General features: G+C 36.3%; 1 protein-coding gene across 6 annotated transcripts; it reads right to left on the bottom strand.

The window, feature by feature from the left end:
- Positions 1–5,604: 5,604 nt before the first annotated feature.
- Positions 5,605–13,618, bottom strand: LOC113685591 (uncharacterized). 6 transcript variants are annotated; one of them, XM_089190130.1, is made up of 7 exons: positions 13,574–13,618; positions 13,362–13,441; positions 12,634–12,693; positions 10,494–10,573; positions 8,814–9,089; positions 8,066–8,151; positions 5,605–6,175 (listed from the first exon to the last, which is right to left on the bottom strand). In XM_089190130.1, exons 3-5 carry the CDS (start codon positions 12,644–12,646, stop codon positions 8,997–8,999), a joined length of 186 nt encoding a protein of 61 aa, XP_089046256.1. In that variant the 5' UTR covers positions 12,647–12,693; positions 13,362–13,441; positions 13,574–13,618; the 3' UTR covers positions 5,605–6,175; positions 8,066–8,151; positions 8,814–8,996. The 6 variants fall into 6 exon arrangements, 5 of the variants coding, with proteins under 5 accessions (XP_089046256.1, XP_089046257.1, XP_089046253.1 ...); XR_016181877.1 differs by lacking the exon at positions 12,634–12,693 and having other exon boundaries at positions 13,574–13,617; XM_089190131.1 differs by having other exon boundaries at positions 8,824–9,089; positions 13,362–13,618.
- Between the last annotated feature and the right edge of the window lie 410 nt (positions 13,619–14,028).

The following is a 14,028-nucleotide window of genomic DNA, read 5'->3' as shown; positions in this document are numbered from 1 at the left end:
AATACGTAGTAACAAATTTTAGAAGGTGTTTTCGCGGTTATAAATGAGCATGCAAACAGGAAAGTTGGGAAAATTCATCGTGATGTAACCACAGGCAGACCACCTGATGGGTACAACAGGACGGCAAACTAAAGAGAAACTAAATGTTGGTTCACCAAACTTTTGCATACGCGGGCCATTTAAAAACCTCTCACTGGATCGTTCTAAACTTCTGGTACTAAACGATCAGCATTTGGTCTTTGTGGCCAGACAAACACTGATTGGTCAATTTAAAACGAGTCACATTACTCGAATTCCTTCGTTCACTGCAGTGAGCACCGTTCATGATAAGAAAGCCGTAACTTTGATTTTCCTGGCAATTATCTCGGGAAAATACTAAGGGGAAGAAACTATAATTTGGCCAAAAGACGAAAATGTATCTCATTGATGAAAGAACGTCGCCCGATTGGTAAGATCTTTAATATTTTGACGTTGATTTTAGTTTGAAGTGGGGGAGATCACGGCCGCCCGGCGTGAAATTGCAACCTCTGTTTTATTTTCCGACAGAGCATACTTGCAACGTTTTTGTTTGACTTCTTTTTTAATTCTTTTGTTGTTGTAATTTTCCCGTTTAATATATTTCTGATAAATAGTTTGGAATGCTTCACTATACTGGTCTTTTCAATTCAATACCAAGTCTTCTAACACTTGTCGGTAAGTTTACCCTTTTTCCAACACTCTTAAGTTGAAGGAATGCATCGAACCTCTACAGACTTTGAACGTTATTAAATCAAACAACAAAATTCGTGTAGTAATGTCATTTTAGAGGCAAAACACTTTTTTCATAGAATCTTTGCTCACTTGTAAATTTCCGATGATTTGTTGGTTTTCCCATTTTACAAAAAGGTTAGAAAGAGTGTGCAAAGTGTTTTTATATTTACTGTTTCACTTCATTGCATAAGCGTAGGTTTTCTCTCAATTATTGGTAAGTTTACCCTTTTCCTAAACTGTTATATTCGGGACATGCATCGAAACGCCGCTCCATTTGATAATTGTTAAGTAAAAAAAAAAACGCTTTTAGAGTAATGTCTTTTTAAAGTCAAAACCCTTTTTCCTCAGAATCTTTGTTCACTTGTTCCTTGCATTACGTACTCCACTTGTTACATATCATCTTAACATTTGCTCACCTTTCATGGCAAGTTCCCCGCAGCTCAGTGGGTAGAGCATTGTACCGCGAAAGCGATCCCAGTCAGGATGGAGATCCTGATCCGGGGAACTTGCCGTTTTTTGTTTTTAATTTTTAATCTTTAATTTTTTTTCGAAGTTTTTGTTACATTTATTGGCAAGTTTACCCGATTCCTACAGTTTTAAATAGAGGACATGCATTAGAACGCGGCTCTATTTGAATATTATCAATACAAACAACAGAGTTTTTGTAGTAAAGTCATTTGTGAGTCAAACTACTTTTTCATTTTCATTACAGTTATTGGCAAGTTTACCCTTTTCCTAAACTTTTAAATTCAGGACATGCATCGGAATGATACTCAATTTGTACATTATTAAATCGAACAAAACGTTTTTATAGTAATGTCTTTTTGAGTCAAAACCCTTTTTCCTCAGAATCTTTGTTCCTTTTTTCCTTGCAGTACGAATTCAACTTGTTAAATATCATCTTAAAATTTGCTCTCCTTTCATGGCAAGTTCCCCGCAGCTCAGTGGGTAGAGCATTGTACCGCGAAAGCGGTCCCAGTCAGGATGGAGATCCTGACCCAGGGAACTTGCCGTTTTTTATAATTTTTTTTTTTTGATATTTGTTCAATGTCTTGTCCCTTTCCCATTTTATACCAAACTTATAAATAGCGGAGTGTCTCTTTATTCTCGTCTTTTCACTTCAGTACATCAGCGGGAGTTATTATTATCTCGAACTCGCTAATTACGTGGTACATGTCACTGTAACTTGATGTTATATTTTTTGAATTGAAACTTTTTTTTTAATGCGTCGGTAACTAAGTTGACTAAAGAGTTGCATGTGGAGTGACCCGAACCCAAAGCGGGTTCCTGATTGGCTCCTTTAGGGCGTGTGAACTCAACTCACGTCATATTGGTGACGTATTTATCGGTGATTGGTCTGTTTTCATAATCAGTATTCATAGCAAATCGTAAAGTTTTCTCAAACCAACCAGGTCGCGGACGTGTGAGGACGTGTTACTACAACTACACTTTGTTGAAAGTTGACTCACACTTGAAGGATGTCTAAAGGTAAGCATTCGGTTTCTCCTTAACAATTACTACTAAAGTTATCTTCCCTCACTGTAACGGTTGGAAAGAGCTGGTCGCTAAACGTTGCGCTTTTGGTTCGCTTCATGTATCGCCTTCGACTTCGTGCCATTCGAGTCGTTCATCTTAACGCCAAATTGTTTAGTTGAAAGAAATACCGTGCATACCTTTGGAGGAAATTACTCTTGATGAGTAACATTTCGAAAAGATAATAGCACATAAGATTCACATAGAACGCAGCCAGGTGCGTTTGAGGTTTATATTCATGGGTACTCTTAACCTGCAAAGAAATTGTGGCAGTAACATTTCAAAATCGGCTTCTACAATAAACTTCGTGTGTCACCGAAAACAACGTTGTTGCCTCTAGAATTCTGTTTTACTTGAAGTTCGCTACGCGTCACCCCTTCCACACTTATTTGTCATTATTCGTTCCTTGAAAGGTTTGAAAATAGCCAACCGACTCAAAATTGTTTTGTTTATTTCTATTGCAGGAAGAGTGAGGTGAAGAAGATGACTGTGGAACTGAGAGCACAAGAGGAAAAATGTAGTCAATGAATAAAGAAGAAACCCTGCAAAGATAAGACCTCTGATACTGTTGTACTGTCTTAGTTTAAATGGTGGCTGCCAAAATTTCTTAATTTGCTTTTGTTTGATCTTATATTAAACCTGAGTCATGGAGTATCAGGAGAGACTCTTAAAGAAACGGAAAGAAGCCGAGGAGGACTAAGGTGAGACTCAATTCAAGGCGATGGCAGCCACCATTGGAAATGTATTTTTTTAAGGTGGCACTGAAAAGCAATGATATTTTAAGAAAACTGAACTTTTAAACGAGCATAGCTCAGCTCGTTAAATTAACAAGGCAAACAAAATTATTCAAATCTTCCTCAAAAGTATACTTCACTATTGTTGTCAAAGCGGCATTCAGCTATGAAACAACATTCCATCTATTGTTCTTCTTTTCGACACTTTTTTAAAAATTTGGAAAACATGCTTAGACTTCGACAAGTGCAATTTATTCATCGATCAGTGTCACCCTAAAAATTTCACGTATTTCCTGCGTTAATATTTTTACAATGGGTAAGAGAACACTGGAAATCAGACATACATTGGAGAAAAATTTGTTCCATAAGTTCTGTTTAACTGTTCGCTGCGAACCGAAAAAGAACCACTTTGGTTACGATACATTTACTGAAAGAACGCTGACACATCAGCCATTCAAAAAGTTGGAGAGGATGAAAATTTTTCTTTATTTTATGTGTACAAAACCAACGTATGACAACAGATTGCGAAAAAAAGACATTTTTACAACCAGACATCTGACACCAAGTTACGACTCTGCGACTTGTCGAGACGAGTGCAAGTAGGTTACGAGGCATCAAAATTTATCGGAGGAAAAAGATATCAAAAATGTAGCCCGACTTTTACAATATAAAACTACCACGTTAACTGAATGTGACGCAACAAACGCAGATGTTCTAAAATTACTGAGCGGATGTTCTTTTAACCTGACTGACGAGTACAGTGACAACGTACCGAGACCTTTGCCCTCACGACATCTTTACGAGGTCGGACATACCTGAACAACGTTGAAAACAAGCCGGGATATATCTTTTAACAAACAAAAAGTTATTTATAGTATCAGATGCATGCTAAATCAGCGAGTCTACCTGCAACAGACAATTCAACATTTGAGCTACGGCTCTCGATGCTTTTGGCGACTGACCGTTAACACACAAAGATCGACTAGTGCTAACAACGTACAAATGAAACTATTGACGTCTTTCAATTGACAACGAAACGAACAGAACGACGGAAACTGACCGATCACAGATCAGAAATGACAAGTCAGACCTGTACTACGACAACTCTACGTTGTTTCATCAGGCTAAAAAAAATCTGTTGTATAATTTGTAAAAAAACTTTTATCCCAGTGAAAATCCAATTGCCTACGTTCTCTTATCGTTGTAAAAATTTAGCGTATATAACTGTTATATACGCTAGGATTCTCAAAAATTTTGTAACTTAGTTATACAGACCACAAAATCGATCCTGTATACGAAAAACAATTCCTTGTGAAATCACAGGTTCTTGTAGCTAAAAAATTGTCCATTTATAATGTGTAAACAAACAAAACTGCGTTACAAATTAAACAATTTTGTAGTGGATCAGGAATACTGTGGACTTTTAGGTTTGATTTCTCAACTCTCAATGTACTCACTCACTAACACAGTTACACGGCAACAAAATTGTCTGTCAAACGCAAGCAAAAAAGAAATTACAAAGCCACTTTCATTTATGTTTGTCTTTTAGAAGTTTCGGATGAACGAAAGTTTATTCAGAGCGAACTTGAAACTTAGGGGCTTTTAGTAAATTGGACATTTCCTTTTCTCATGTATGAAAAAGAGGAATAAAATAGTTTGATTAGAGTTTCAGACGTCTTAATGTGGTCTGTATAACTAGTGACGAAGTGTTTTCGTTTAAAGTAACACTACCCGGAAGATCTTCATTTGATAATCCTCTACTATGAACCAGCCGTTGGGTTTTATCTTATCATTTGTAACGTACAAAGAACTTTTTCAGCCTACAATTTTGTAACAAAGGAGAAAAGGAAAGTTTGGAGATTAAAATCTGATTCAACTAAAATTTTTTAAAGATATCTGGAGCCCAGCGATGATCTGGTTGTCTGATATAATTTGATCAAAAAGGAAACACTGCTAACTTGGCCCAAAGGATAAAAAAAACACTACGATCATTTTGGTTGTTAACAAAAGTTCATATGGTTCGAAACATTGGCCAGTCTACATCAAATTCGTCCTGTGCAAGAAAGACAATGAATTAGTTGGCTGAAAAAGGTCTTTTTAGTAGCAACATGGCAAGCTCAGGCATATTTTAATCGTTCTAAGAAAATTAGAAATCTTGAAGAAACCAATTTGCGAGATACAATGAATTGAGTTTGCCATATTTCTTATCGTTCGAGTAGAAAAGTGTATGCATCACCTTGTGCAAACGATTTTAAACACTAAAATACTTCAGTGAGGGAGCTGTTCCTCAAAAACTTCGATGAGAAATTAGATCTTAGAGCTATTTCACAATTTTTGTAAGAAATTGTTTTGCACAAGGTGAAACCATTTTGAATTTTTTGTGGAAGATGTTATCAGGGGAAAATCTGTGCAAATTGCTCTAGAATTTCCCGCCAAAAGTCTTAGTATATATCTGAACGAATTTTTCTCCACACTTTTTTGATTATTTAATGAAAAAATTACTTAACTAATTAAAGAATTGAAAGACAAAACACTTATTATTGATTGTATGAAATAATTGAAGAAAGAAAATAAAGATCAAACACGAGACAGTGAACATTGTTGACTTTTATTTAATAACGACGATACAGAATTGTTATAGCAATAACAGATAAGGTCCTAAACATACTTTTGATAAAAAAAAAAAAAAACGGCGCATGCGTATTTTGGGCGCCTGTATTTTTCTAAGTTTTTTGGCGGGAAAATTACGCCATTTTACTCCCAAAGTTTAAAAAACTTGACGCATGCATGTTTTAAGCACCCGTATTTTTTGGTAGGAAAATAAATTTTTAAAAAGGATATTAACGAGGAAAGTCTCCATGAAAAAAATTTGACGATTAGTAACGAAGCGAATTTGGGGTTGAAAAAGACTCTTCAAATTACTGACAGCAAATCTACGCAACTTTGTTAACATCTATTTGTTTCGACTGAGGTACGAGCCGAGCAAGAGAAAAGCTTTCTGGAAATCAGAAGACACGATCTTTGCTTGAAATTTGACTTCAGTGGGGATTGTAGTAAAAATTTAATTTCTACCTCTGCTTTGAGCTTGTCTTTTGACTTGAAAGAACATCACACTGAAGTATATGCGCAGTTGATTCTGATATCTGTTATCAAGCAATCTGCAAGAGCAGAAAAACAAACAAATCAATAAATGTCTCAAACAGAACAAGGTTTACATTTCAATCACATAGCACAGGTTTCCGTCGTGTGTAGGCTATTATTTTAGCACACTGATAAAGTCAACTGGCAAAATTTATCATTACTCGATTTTCCTCGCACTTTGTGACAAACATCAAGTAAACTATGCAGTGCAGTACTCGTACTAACGACGATCTACTTCCTCCAATTAAAACGTTGACAGTTTTAAAAGATAAAATCAATATATATACTGTACATGCAGATTGCTAGAATAATCATTCCTAACCCAGCTACAATAATTATTCTACTTTTACAAGGTGATGGATATTTCTTTGCATGACAACAAATGCACGAGCAGAAAAGGAATGTTGAAACCACATTGTAGTAATAATAATAGCTTGCGTTGTTTGTTCCATGTTTACCTTTTCTTTCTCCTATTTTTTCACGCCATGAAATGAAAATCAAAGGCGGCCTCTTTTTGTTGCTTTAACTCACGCTGCCTCAATTCCTCTTAAATTAACCAATTAACTAACTCTTAACATTAACTATGAAAAACTCTTCTAGAACTGCAATGTTTTATGTCAAGGTAGCCTTAAAATGTTGTTAAATGAACCCTCACATTCATAAAAAGCTAAACATCCACGTGTAAAAGTTAACAGGAAATGGAAATTTGATGTCACTGTGTTTTCGAGGCATTATGGAATTTTGATGGTGCATTTTTAGTGTCCAACCCTCTCTTTTTGTTCAGTTTAAAATACAGAACAGATAGATGAATAAATCTCTTAAAAATGAGCGAAGTGATCGCCGGTATATTGCAATGAAATGGAATTGAAACCAGTCTAGACGTTTAATTCCGAATATTAAATATGGGCTCTTGTGAAAAACCGTCGATAGAATGGTTTTAATACAACCGATTGACTTCAACTGTTTTCCCTTTGTGCTGAAGCACACTTACATCACGCCACGAAAAAGTTCACCGTTTATTCAAATCAATGGTGCCCCGTGGCCGATACAGCTCAAACAATTACGAAATGGTTAAACTTGTTGATATCTCCTCTAGACAAACTTGATAAATAATTTTTTTTTTCTGAGGCGTGTGCGGAAACTTTAACACAGCTGGCTAAAGCAAGAATAAATGTTGATGTGTATGGAACAGAAAATAATTTTCTGACATTCCTGGGACAACGTGGAACACTGTCATCTAATGTTGAATTCTGGTGGGCTCGACATTAATTTTGTTTCACTGCGTTGAAAAATTCTCTAAAGAGGGTATCATTAAAAAAGTCAATGGAAAAAAAATGGAAAAAGGCGACGCCCTCTTGGATCGAGGTTACTTGAGACAGAATTCAACAGAAACGGTGACAAACTCAAGTATATTAAAAAAGTCTAACGGCCACAAACTGCCACAAACTGCCCCTGCGATTTCGTGCCAAAGCACAGTAGAAACTGTGAAAGCTGTTGGATGATGATTTACGAAAACTGTTTTTCGTTTTGCGTGGACTTTTAAAATATTTGGATCGAGCATCAAAAGAAATATTGTATTTTGAACTAGGTCATTCTATCGCTGGAAATTGAAAATGGCGGAATCCACCGAAATAAAAAAGATTTGCCATGAACTGATGATCAAAACTTCCTACAACGAATCTCGATTGTATTCTTGTCTTTTTCGTGATAAAAGATATTTCTGTACTTATGTGCTTTCTTTTAACTACGAGTCAGGTAAAAACACTCGTAATTACCGTATAACGAAATATTTCTTAACTCCCCTTTTCGGACACAGCAATCAGCATGTACGTACCATACACCAATGGGGCTAAAAATAACTTAAATTAAGATTAAAATAATCGTATCAAATAAAGAAAACAACCCACCTTGTTCAAGATAAGTTAACTTCACCCTCTTGGAATTCTTTTGTAATCTTTTCTGATTTCTTTGTTCATCCTGTGTCATAATTTACCTGTTGTAAGATAAATTGCGAGTGAATACGCTAGATTATACGAGGGCCAATTTAGATTCCTACGATATATCTTGAACTTGATACTCTTGTGGTTCTTATCAAAGTTTTTTCTTAGCGGAACTTATGCAATCAGGACAAGTAAAGGCCGAATTTCAAGACCATCTTGACCCCTACGATTGACTAGCACCTAATTTCTCCTTGCAATATCACCCATGAATCACATATTAAGGTTACAAAAGATCAATAAAGGAAATGATCATCAAATTAAAGAAGCTCTTGATTGTTCAACAAATTCTCCATGTCAGCACCTTAGGAAATGTCTACAGAATAGTACTTGAGAATCTGCATACTGATATCAGGGTGTAAAGTGCAGTTAGGAAAATCTTTACCACCAGAACTCGGTTTTTAGAAAATAGGTTAGTGAACTGGTTTGAGGGCTACACTACACAGAGTATCTACAAAGGTATCAATCATGAAGATGTCGTTTCAGACGCCTGAATAAATTAACACAGGGCGAGTACCTTCGTGCACAAAATCAATGAATCTAAAATCTTATCTAACGCTATGAAAACTACTCAGAAGAGACAATTAATGTATGGGATCAGCTTACTAGGTCTTCTTTGAGGTTAACTAAATAAAATATTGACGTATATGCTAGTTACCACGGCTTACCTCTCCAAAAGAAGCTTTAACAAAATAACCACTTAGCGTCCAATGCGTCCATTTTCCCTTTCACGTGTTCTTCCAAGGCTTAAACTTCGCCCAACTTCTGAAGCACACATACACGGTTGGAAAAAAGGCGAATTTCAGCGCAAGAGTGCTTTAGGTGGTTGCTTGAAGGAACTTTAAAATTTAACACCAGCCGCCATTTTTTTCCTCGGGAGAAGATACACGTGATAGGTGAGGCAAACGATTAAATATTCATGTAGGAGATAGATCTACGAGATATGAATATTGAAATATTACAGTTAACCAAAGTCCAGAATCATTGAGTGCCTTTTGATATACCTTTTCCAGGTCATACCAATAAAAATAGAAAATAATCCGCAAATGTAAGATAATGAGTCGAAGGAAAGAACATAAAACATGGATCTCATTAAGAAAATTGACATATTTAAGATCTTCGTCTCTCCGTGTGGGATACGTCAAGACAAAAAAAGTTTAAGATTATAAAATATATGGGAGGAGGGACGAGCAGAAACGAACAACATCGCGGCTGGATAAATATGATTTACCCGCATCGTGTGGGCCTAACACATTGTCTAATACGAAAAGGATGGATTGAATCTCTCATTCAACTAAAGAAAAGTCTTTTCTGGCCCCTAATGTCCTAATTTTAAACAGGGAAGGTTTGTGGAAGAGTGAGGGGGGGGATGTAAGAAGAGGGGGGATGCTGGGAAAGAGAGGAAGCTTTTTAACATCCTGTAAACGCCACGGAGGAGGAGGAACCAGGAAAGCTATAAGTCGCAAACGCTATGCACAGATAAATCAATCCAACATGTACCCGCAGTGCAAGAAAAATTGATTTTTGAGAGTGAATTTTTCCCATTTTTTCTATCTCAGAAACCGGTAAAATAGGTAAAAAAAAAAATGAAAATTTAATTAACCCTTGTACTGAGCAATGAATCATTAACCCTTTAACTCCCAGACGTGATGAACATGCAACTTCTCCCAAAAATATCTATATATAACACAGCAAACATGTAATGAGAATACTCAAAATTATCTGATAGAGGTTGCTCTCTTGATCTAACAATAAATTCTTGTAACTAATTTAAAAGGAAATGTGTAGCAGCTAGATGGGGGAATAAACAATCAGACTTTGGGATCTAGAGGGTTAAATAAATTGATAAGCAGGTGTCCCTAAAGAAAGAAGGTTACCAGCAGTTTACCCCTGCCCATAAGATCTCTAACCACCATCTGTTAAGCTTGCATGCAGGTCCTCTTTTTTTGGATTTACCTTACAATCCTTTTTCCCTATGCAGCATCCTATTGTACCATCCTTAGCTGCTTATGGAAGAAAAAATGATCAAAAACCCTGGATAAACATGTTTTTCTTGGTACAATACTATTAATAGAATTTATTTCTGTTTCACCTGACATCTGTATTGCAAATTTAAGCCAGTATGGCCAAAAAAAAAGGTGAAAAGGTGATTCAAACCCCTGGATAAGCATGTCATTTTTGGTGCATTACTATTGATAGAATTCATTTCTGTTTCACCTGACATCTGTACTGTAAATTGAAGCCAGTATGGCCAAAAAAAAGGGAAAAGGTGATTCAAACCCCTGGATAAGCAAGTCTTTCCTGGTGCATTACTATTGATAGAAGTCATTTGTTTCACCTGGCATCTGTATTGCTGATTAAAGCCAGTGGGGCCAAAAGCTGACACTCTGTTCCACAGTTGGCATCTACACCTGTTTCCTATAAAAGAAGTTGAGATCACTTTGTGAGGGGAATGAATTGCTTTGGAGGCAGAAGGTAACCATCATACCAGATAGGAATGATGTAGGGTGACCAGGTTTCATCCAATGGGTGCAACAATACCCCTGATATTCATAGGAAGGAAACAGAGACAGACTCCAGCTATAAACAGCAATAAGGCATGAGTGGAGAAAGTGACGTGACTTGTAAAGTAAGATGTAATGTGTTGACTTTATACTGCCAGCCTTAATGAAGACAAGTAGTACTATGTCACTGGCTTGTGAGATGAAAGCTAGCAGTATGTGATTGATTGAAATTATTTAACACGCAAGTAACTCTACTGTAATAAAAACAAATTAAAAACTGAAATTTCAATCAAATTTTATGGTCATTTCATTTTAGTGTTGTGTTAACAAATAAGTAGGAGTGTCATCATTTGTCAAAAAATTTAGATGCTTCTGATTTGTGATCCACATTGGAGGAGATTATATTAGGACAATTAAAACTGAAAACTGTTTATTTGCATTAAAAAAACACTATTTTTCTCCAGAACTTATTTTTTCAGATATCTAATTATTTGCTACGGCCTTTTTAATTGGAGCATGGAAAAATTTCATGGTAAGGATAAAGTTCTGAAGCCCAACTAAAAACGTACCACCTTAAGAGGCATATAGGCACTTCTCTGTCAGTTTTACAGGCTGACAGTCTGTCTGTGAGTAAGTCTATACAGCAGTCATTGAATCAGTGAGTTAGTCAGTCAATCAGTATGTCATTGAGTTGATCAGGCTGTAAGTGAATCAGTGAGTCAGTCAGTCTGTCAATGAGCTGGTGGGTCATGAAGTCAGTGAGCAGGTCAGTCCATCTTTCAATCTATATGTCAGCCAGTCAGTGATGAAGACAATCACTCAAGTCAGTCCACTTATCTATCAGTCAGTTATAAAATCAATCAGTTTGTCTGTCAGTCAAGGAGCCAGTCAGTAAGTGATGAAGTCAATTAGTCAGTCAGTAAGCCAGTCAGAAAGTTGATCAGTCAAATCAGATGGTAAGTGGATAGTTGAACAGCCAATAGAATAAGAATGCAGATGCTCATAGAATGTTCAGTAATAGATGGTAAGAAAGAGAATTTACATAAATAGGAACATTTTGAATGTAAAGTAAACATCAGCCATGCTCTAACACAGCAAGCAGGAAATTATCAGAAGAAACCAGTTTTATAAGTTAGAACTAAAAATAGGATCATGGTTTGATAGTAAGTGAAAGCCATAATCAGGTTAAAGTTGTTCTTTTCATTAATCTAGTGAAAGAAGGTCAAGTCTTAGAGGCTGTTATGAGTAATTGTTGTTGTAAATATAAGCTTCTAGAAATCTCCAGACTGCTTTGTCATGCTAACATGCATACCATAGAACTTTCAAGAACATTTCATCAAGTCACACAGTTATTACATTTATGTAATACTACTAAAATAGTTCTTTTGTAAGCTTTTGGAATGTTCAGAACACTTTGTGAATGTATATAAGGATTTGTTATGTAGTAGTAGTTGTTGTTGTTGTCAGGAGTGACCGACCACATAAAGAGCTATGCCATAAGAGAGAGCTAAAGTGGAAGATTGCTAATTTCAAGAAACAGAGGAAACTGTGAGGTTGGCTCAGTGGTGAGCTAAGTTATAGACTGTAGTGGGCTTAAGTAAGTTTATTGAGCCTGAGTACTATACTGCCTTTAGGAGTTGCTCCTTTTCATGAATACTACTTGTTGTTTAATAAAGTAGTTGAGTTTGTAGGATTGTATTGTTTTTCTGTTAGTTAGATTATACCGTAACAAGGTGAAGTGGCCTACATGATCAGGGTGTGACCAAAGTGCTGTCCAATAGACTGGGGCTAGTGAAAATTCTCATCAAGCTACAATGTTTTTATTGTAAGCTGTCCAACATAATTGATAATAGTTTAAACACTGAAACTTAAGTCAAAAGTGATGTATCATGGAATAAGTTATCTGTACTATTCAACACAAGGAGGTGGCTTGTGGTGGATCATTAATGGACTGCTAAACAATAAGGTTATTACCCATTGCAATCATCCATTGCTAGCCACAGACACTAAGGTGAATGGTTGTTTTAGTGTATCCTAGAACAGTGAGATAACATAGCATAAAGAGATAATTATAACTCATTTACTCCTGCAATGATTGCAATATGTTTGAGCATGAGTAGCCCAGATATGAATAGCAAAGGATATTTGGAGTTTAAGTAGCTATACACAGTGCATATTCAACGCTACCAAAATTTATCACATAAACTATGGTGTTATACAAGGATTTCCAGCCCTGAGAAAAGCTGTAACAACACACATGAAAAAATATGATTTTTTTTTTACGTGTTTGATATCGGCAATCAGCTGCTGACACGTCAATTGTCTTTTGCACCACTTGGTCAGGTTGATGAATGAATGGAAAAGCCTTTATCATTCTCAATCCATGGTCATATGTCAGAATTTTTTCTGATTATGGCTGCTAAAACAGTGAAAAATTTCTCTTCTCGTGTTCACTTGTCAGCTATCGAGTTACGGTAAATACTCGAAGAGAAATTCCATATTTACGCGCAGTCCATGTATTATTCTATATCTAACATACTTTACTTTTTGAAACGTCACGCAATCCTCGTGTAACAATACAGAAAAAGCTTCTGCATAGAAAATTAGTACCCTTTCTTTTAAACTTAGATCAACGTGAAAAAAATCCTTATCATCCGATGCCATTTTGAGCTGAAGATTTTCCTGATAAGAAATGAGCCTACCTGACCATATTAGGCGTAAACACATCTTGTTTCCTGCGATCCGACGTAGGAGCGATTTGCTACATGATCCTGGGCTATGGCTAGCAATGAATTTAAGTGAGATGACCAAAATCAAATAGGAGGTACGAACACTGATTAAGTCGGCTTTAAATAAATAGATAAACAAAAATAAAAGTAAAAAAACATATCAAACGGCAATTTCAATTACTAACGTTTCCTACAACCTCCGCACAACATGGCGACAAAGTTGAAGAACCGTCACGCACGGATCGCTGGGAAGTTTAGTCATGAAACGATTTCCCGACGAAAAGCGCAGAACCTTCGCTTGGCGACGGAAATAGCACGAGAATTTATAGCTGCATTCTTCGGGGTTACTACCGAAAAGCCAATTTTTCATTTGCCCATTTCTTTCCTTTCTACATCTGCAATTCGGCTAAAACATTTTATCATTTGCACATCACAGCCACACTCGCAAGGGCAAAAGGTAAAAGTACCAAGATCTTGGTGTAATCGATCAGCGATTTGTAGACAAAAACGGGGAAAAAGCGAGAGTGAATAAGGGGAAAACAAACACTACTACAAAAGAGCTGTAGTGGCATTTTTCCTATTATTCTCGTCAGTTTATAATCAGATGTGCGGCCCGACAGCAATTCACGTACTATAACCA

The sequence above is a fragment of the Pocillopora damicornis genome, chromosome 12 (genome assembly GCF_964200805.1).
Source record: "Pocillopora damicornis chromosome 12, jaPocDami1.2, whole genome shotgun sequence".
NCBI classification, from domain to species: domain Eukaryota; kingdom Metazoa; phylum Cnidaria; class Anthozoa; order Scleractinia; family Pocilloporidae; genus Pocillopora; species Pocillopora damicornis.
This window is presented reverse-complemented; position numbering and strand designations above follow the sequence as displayed.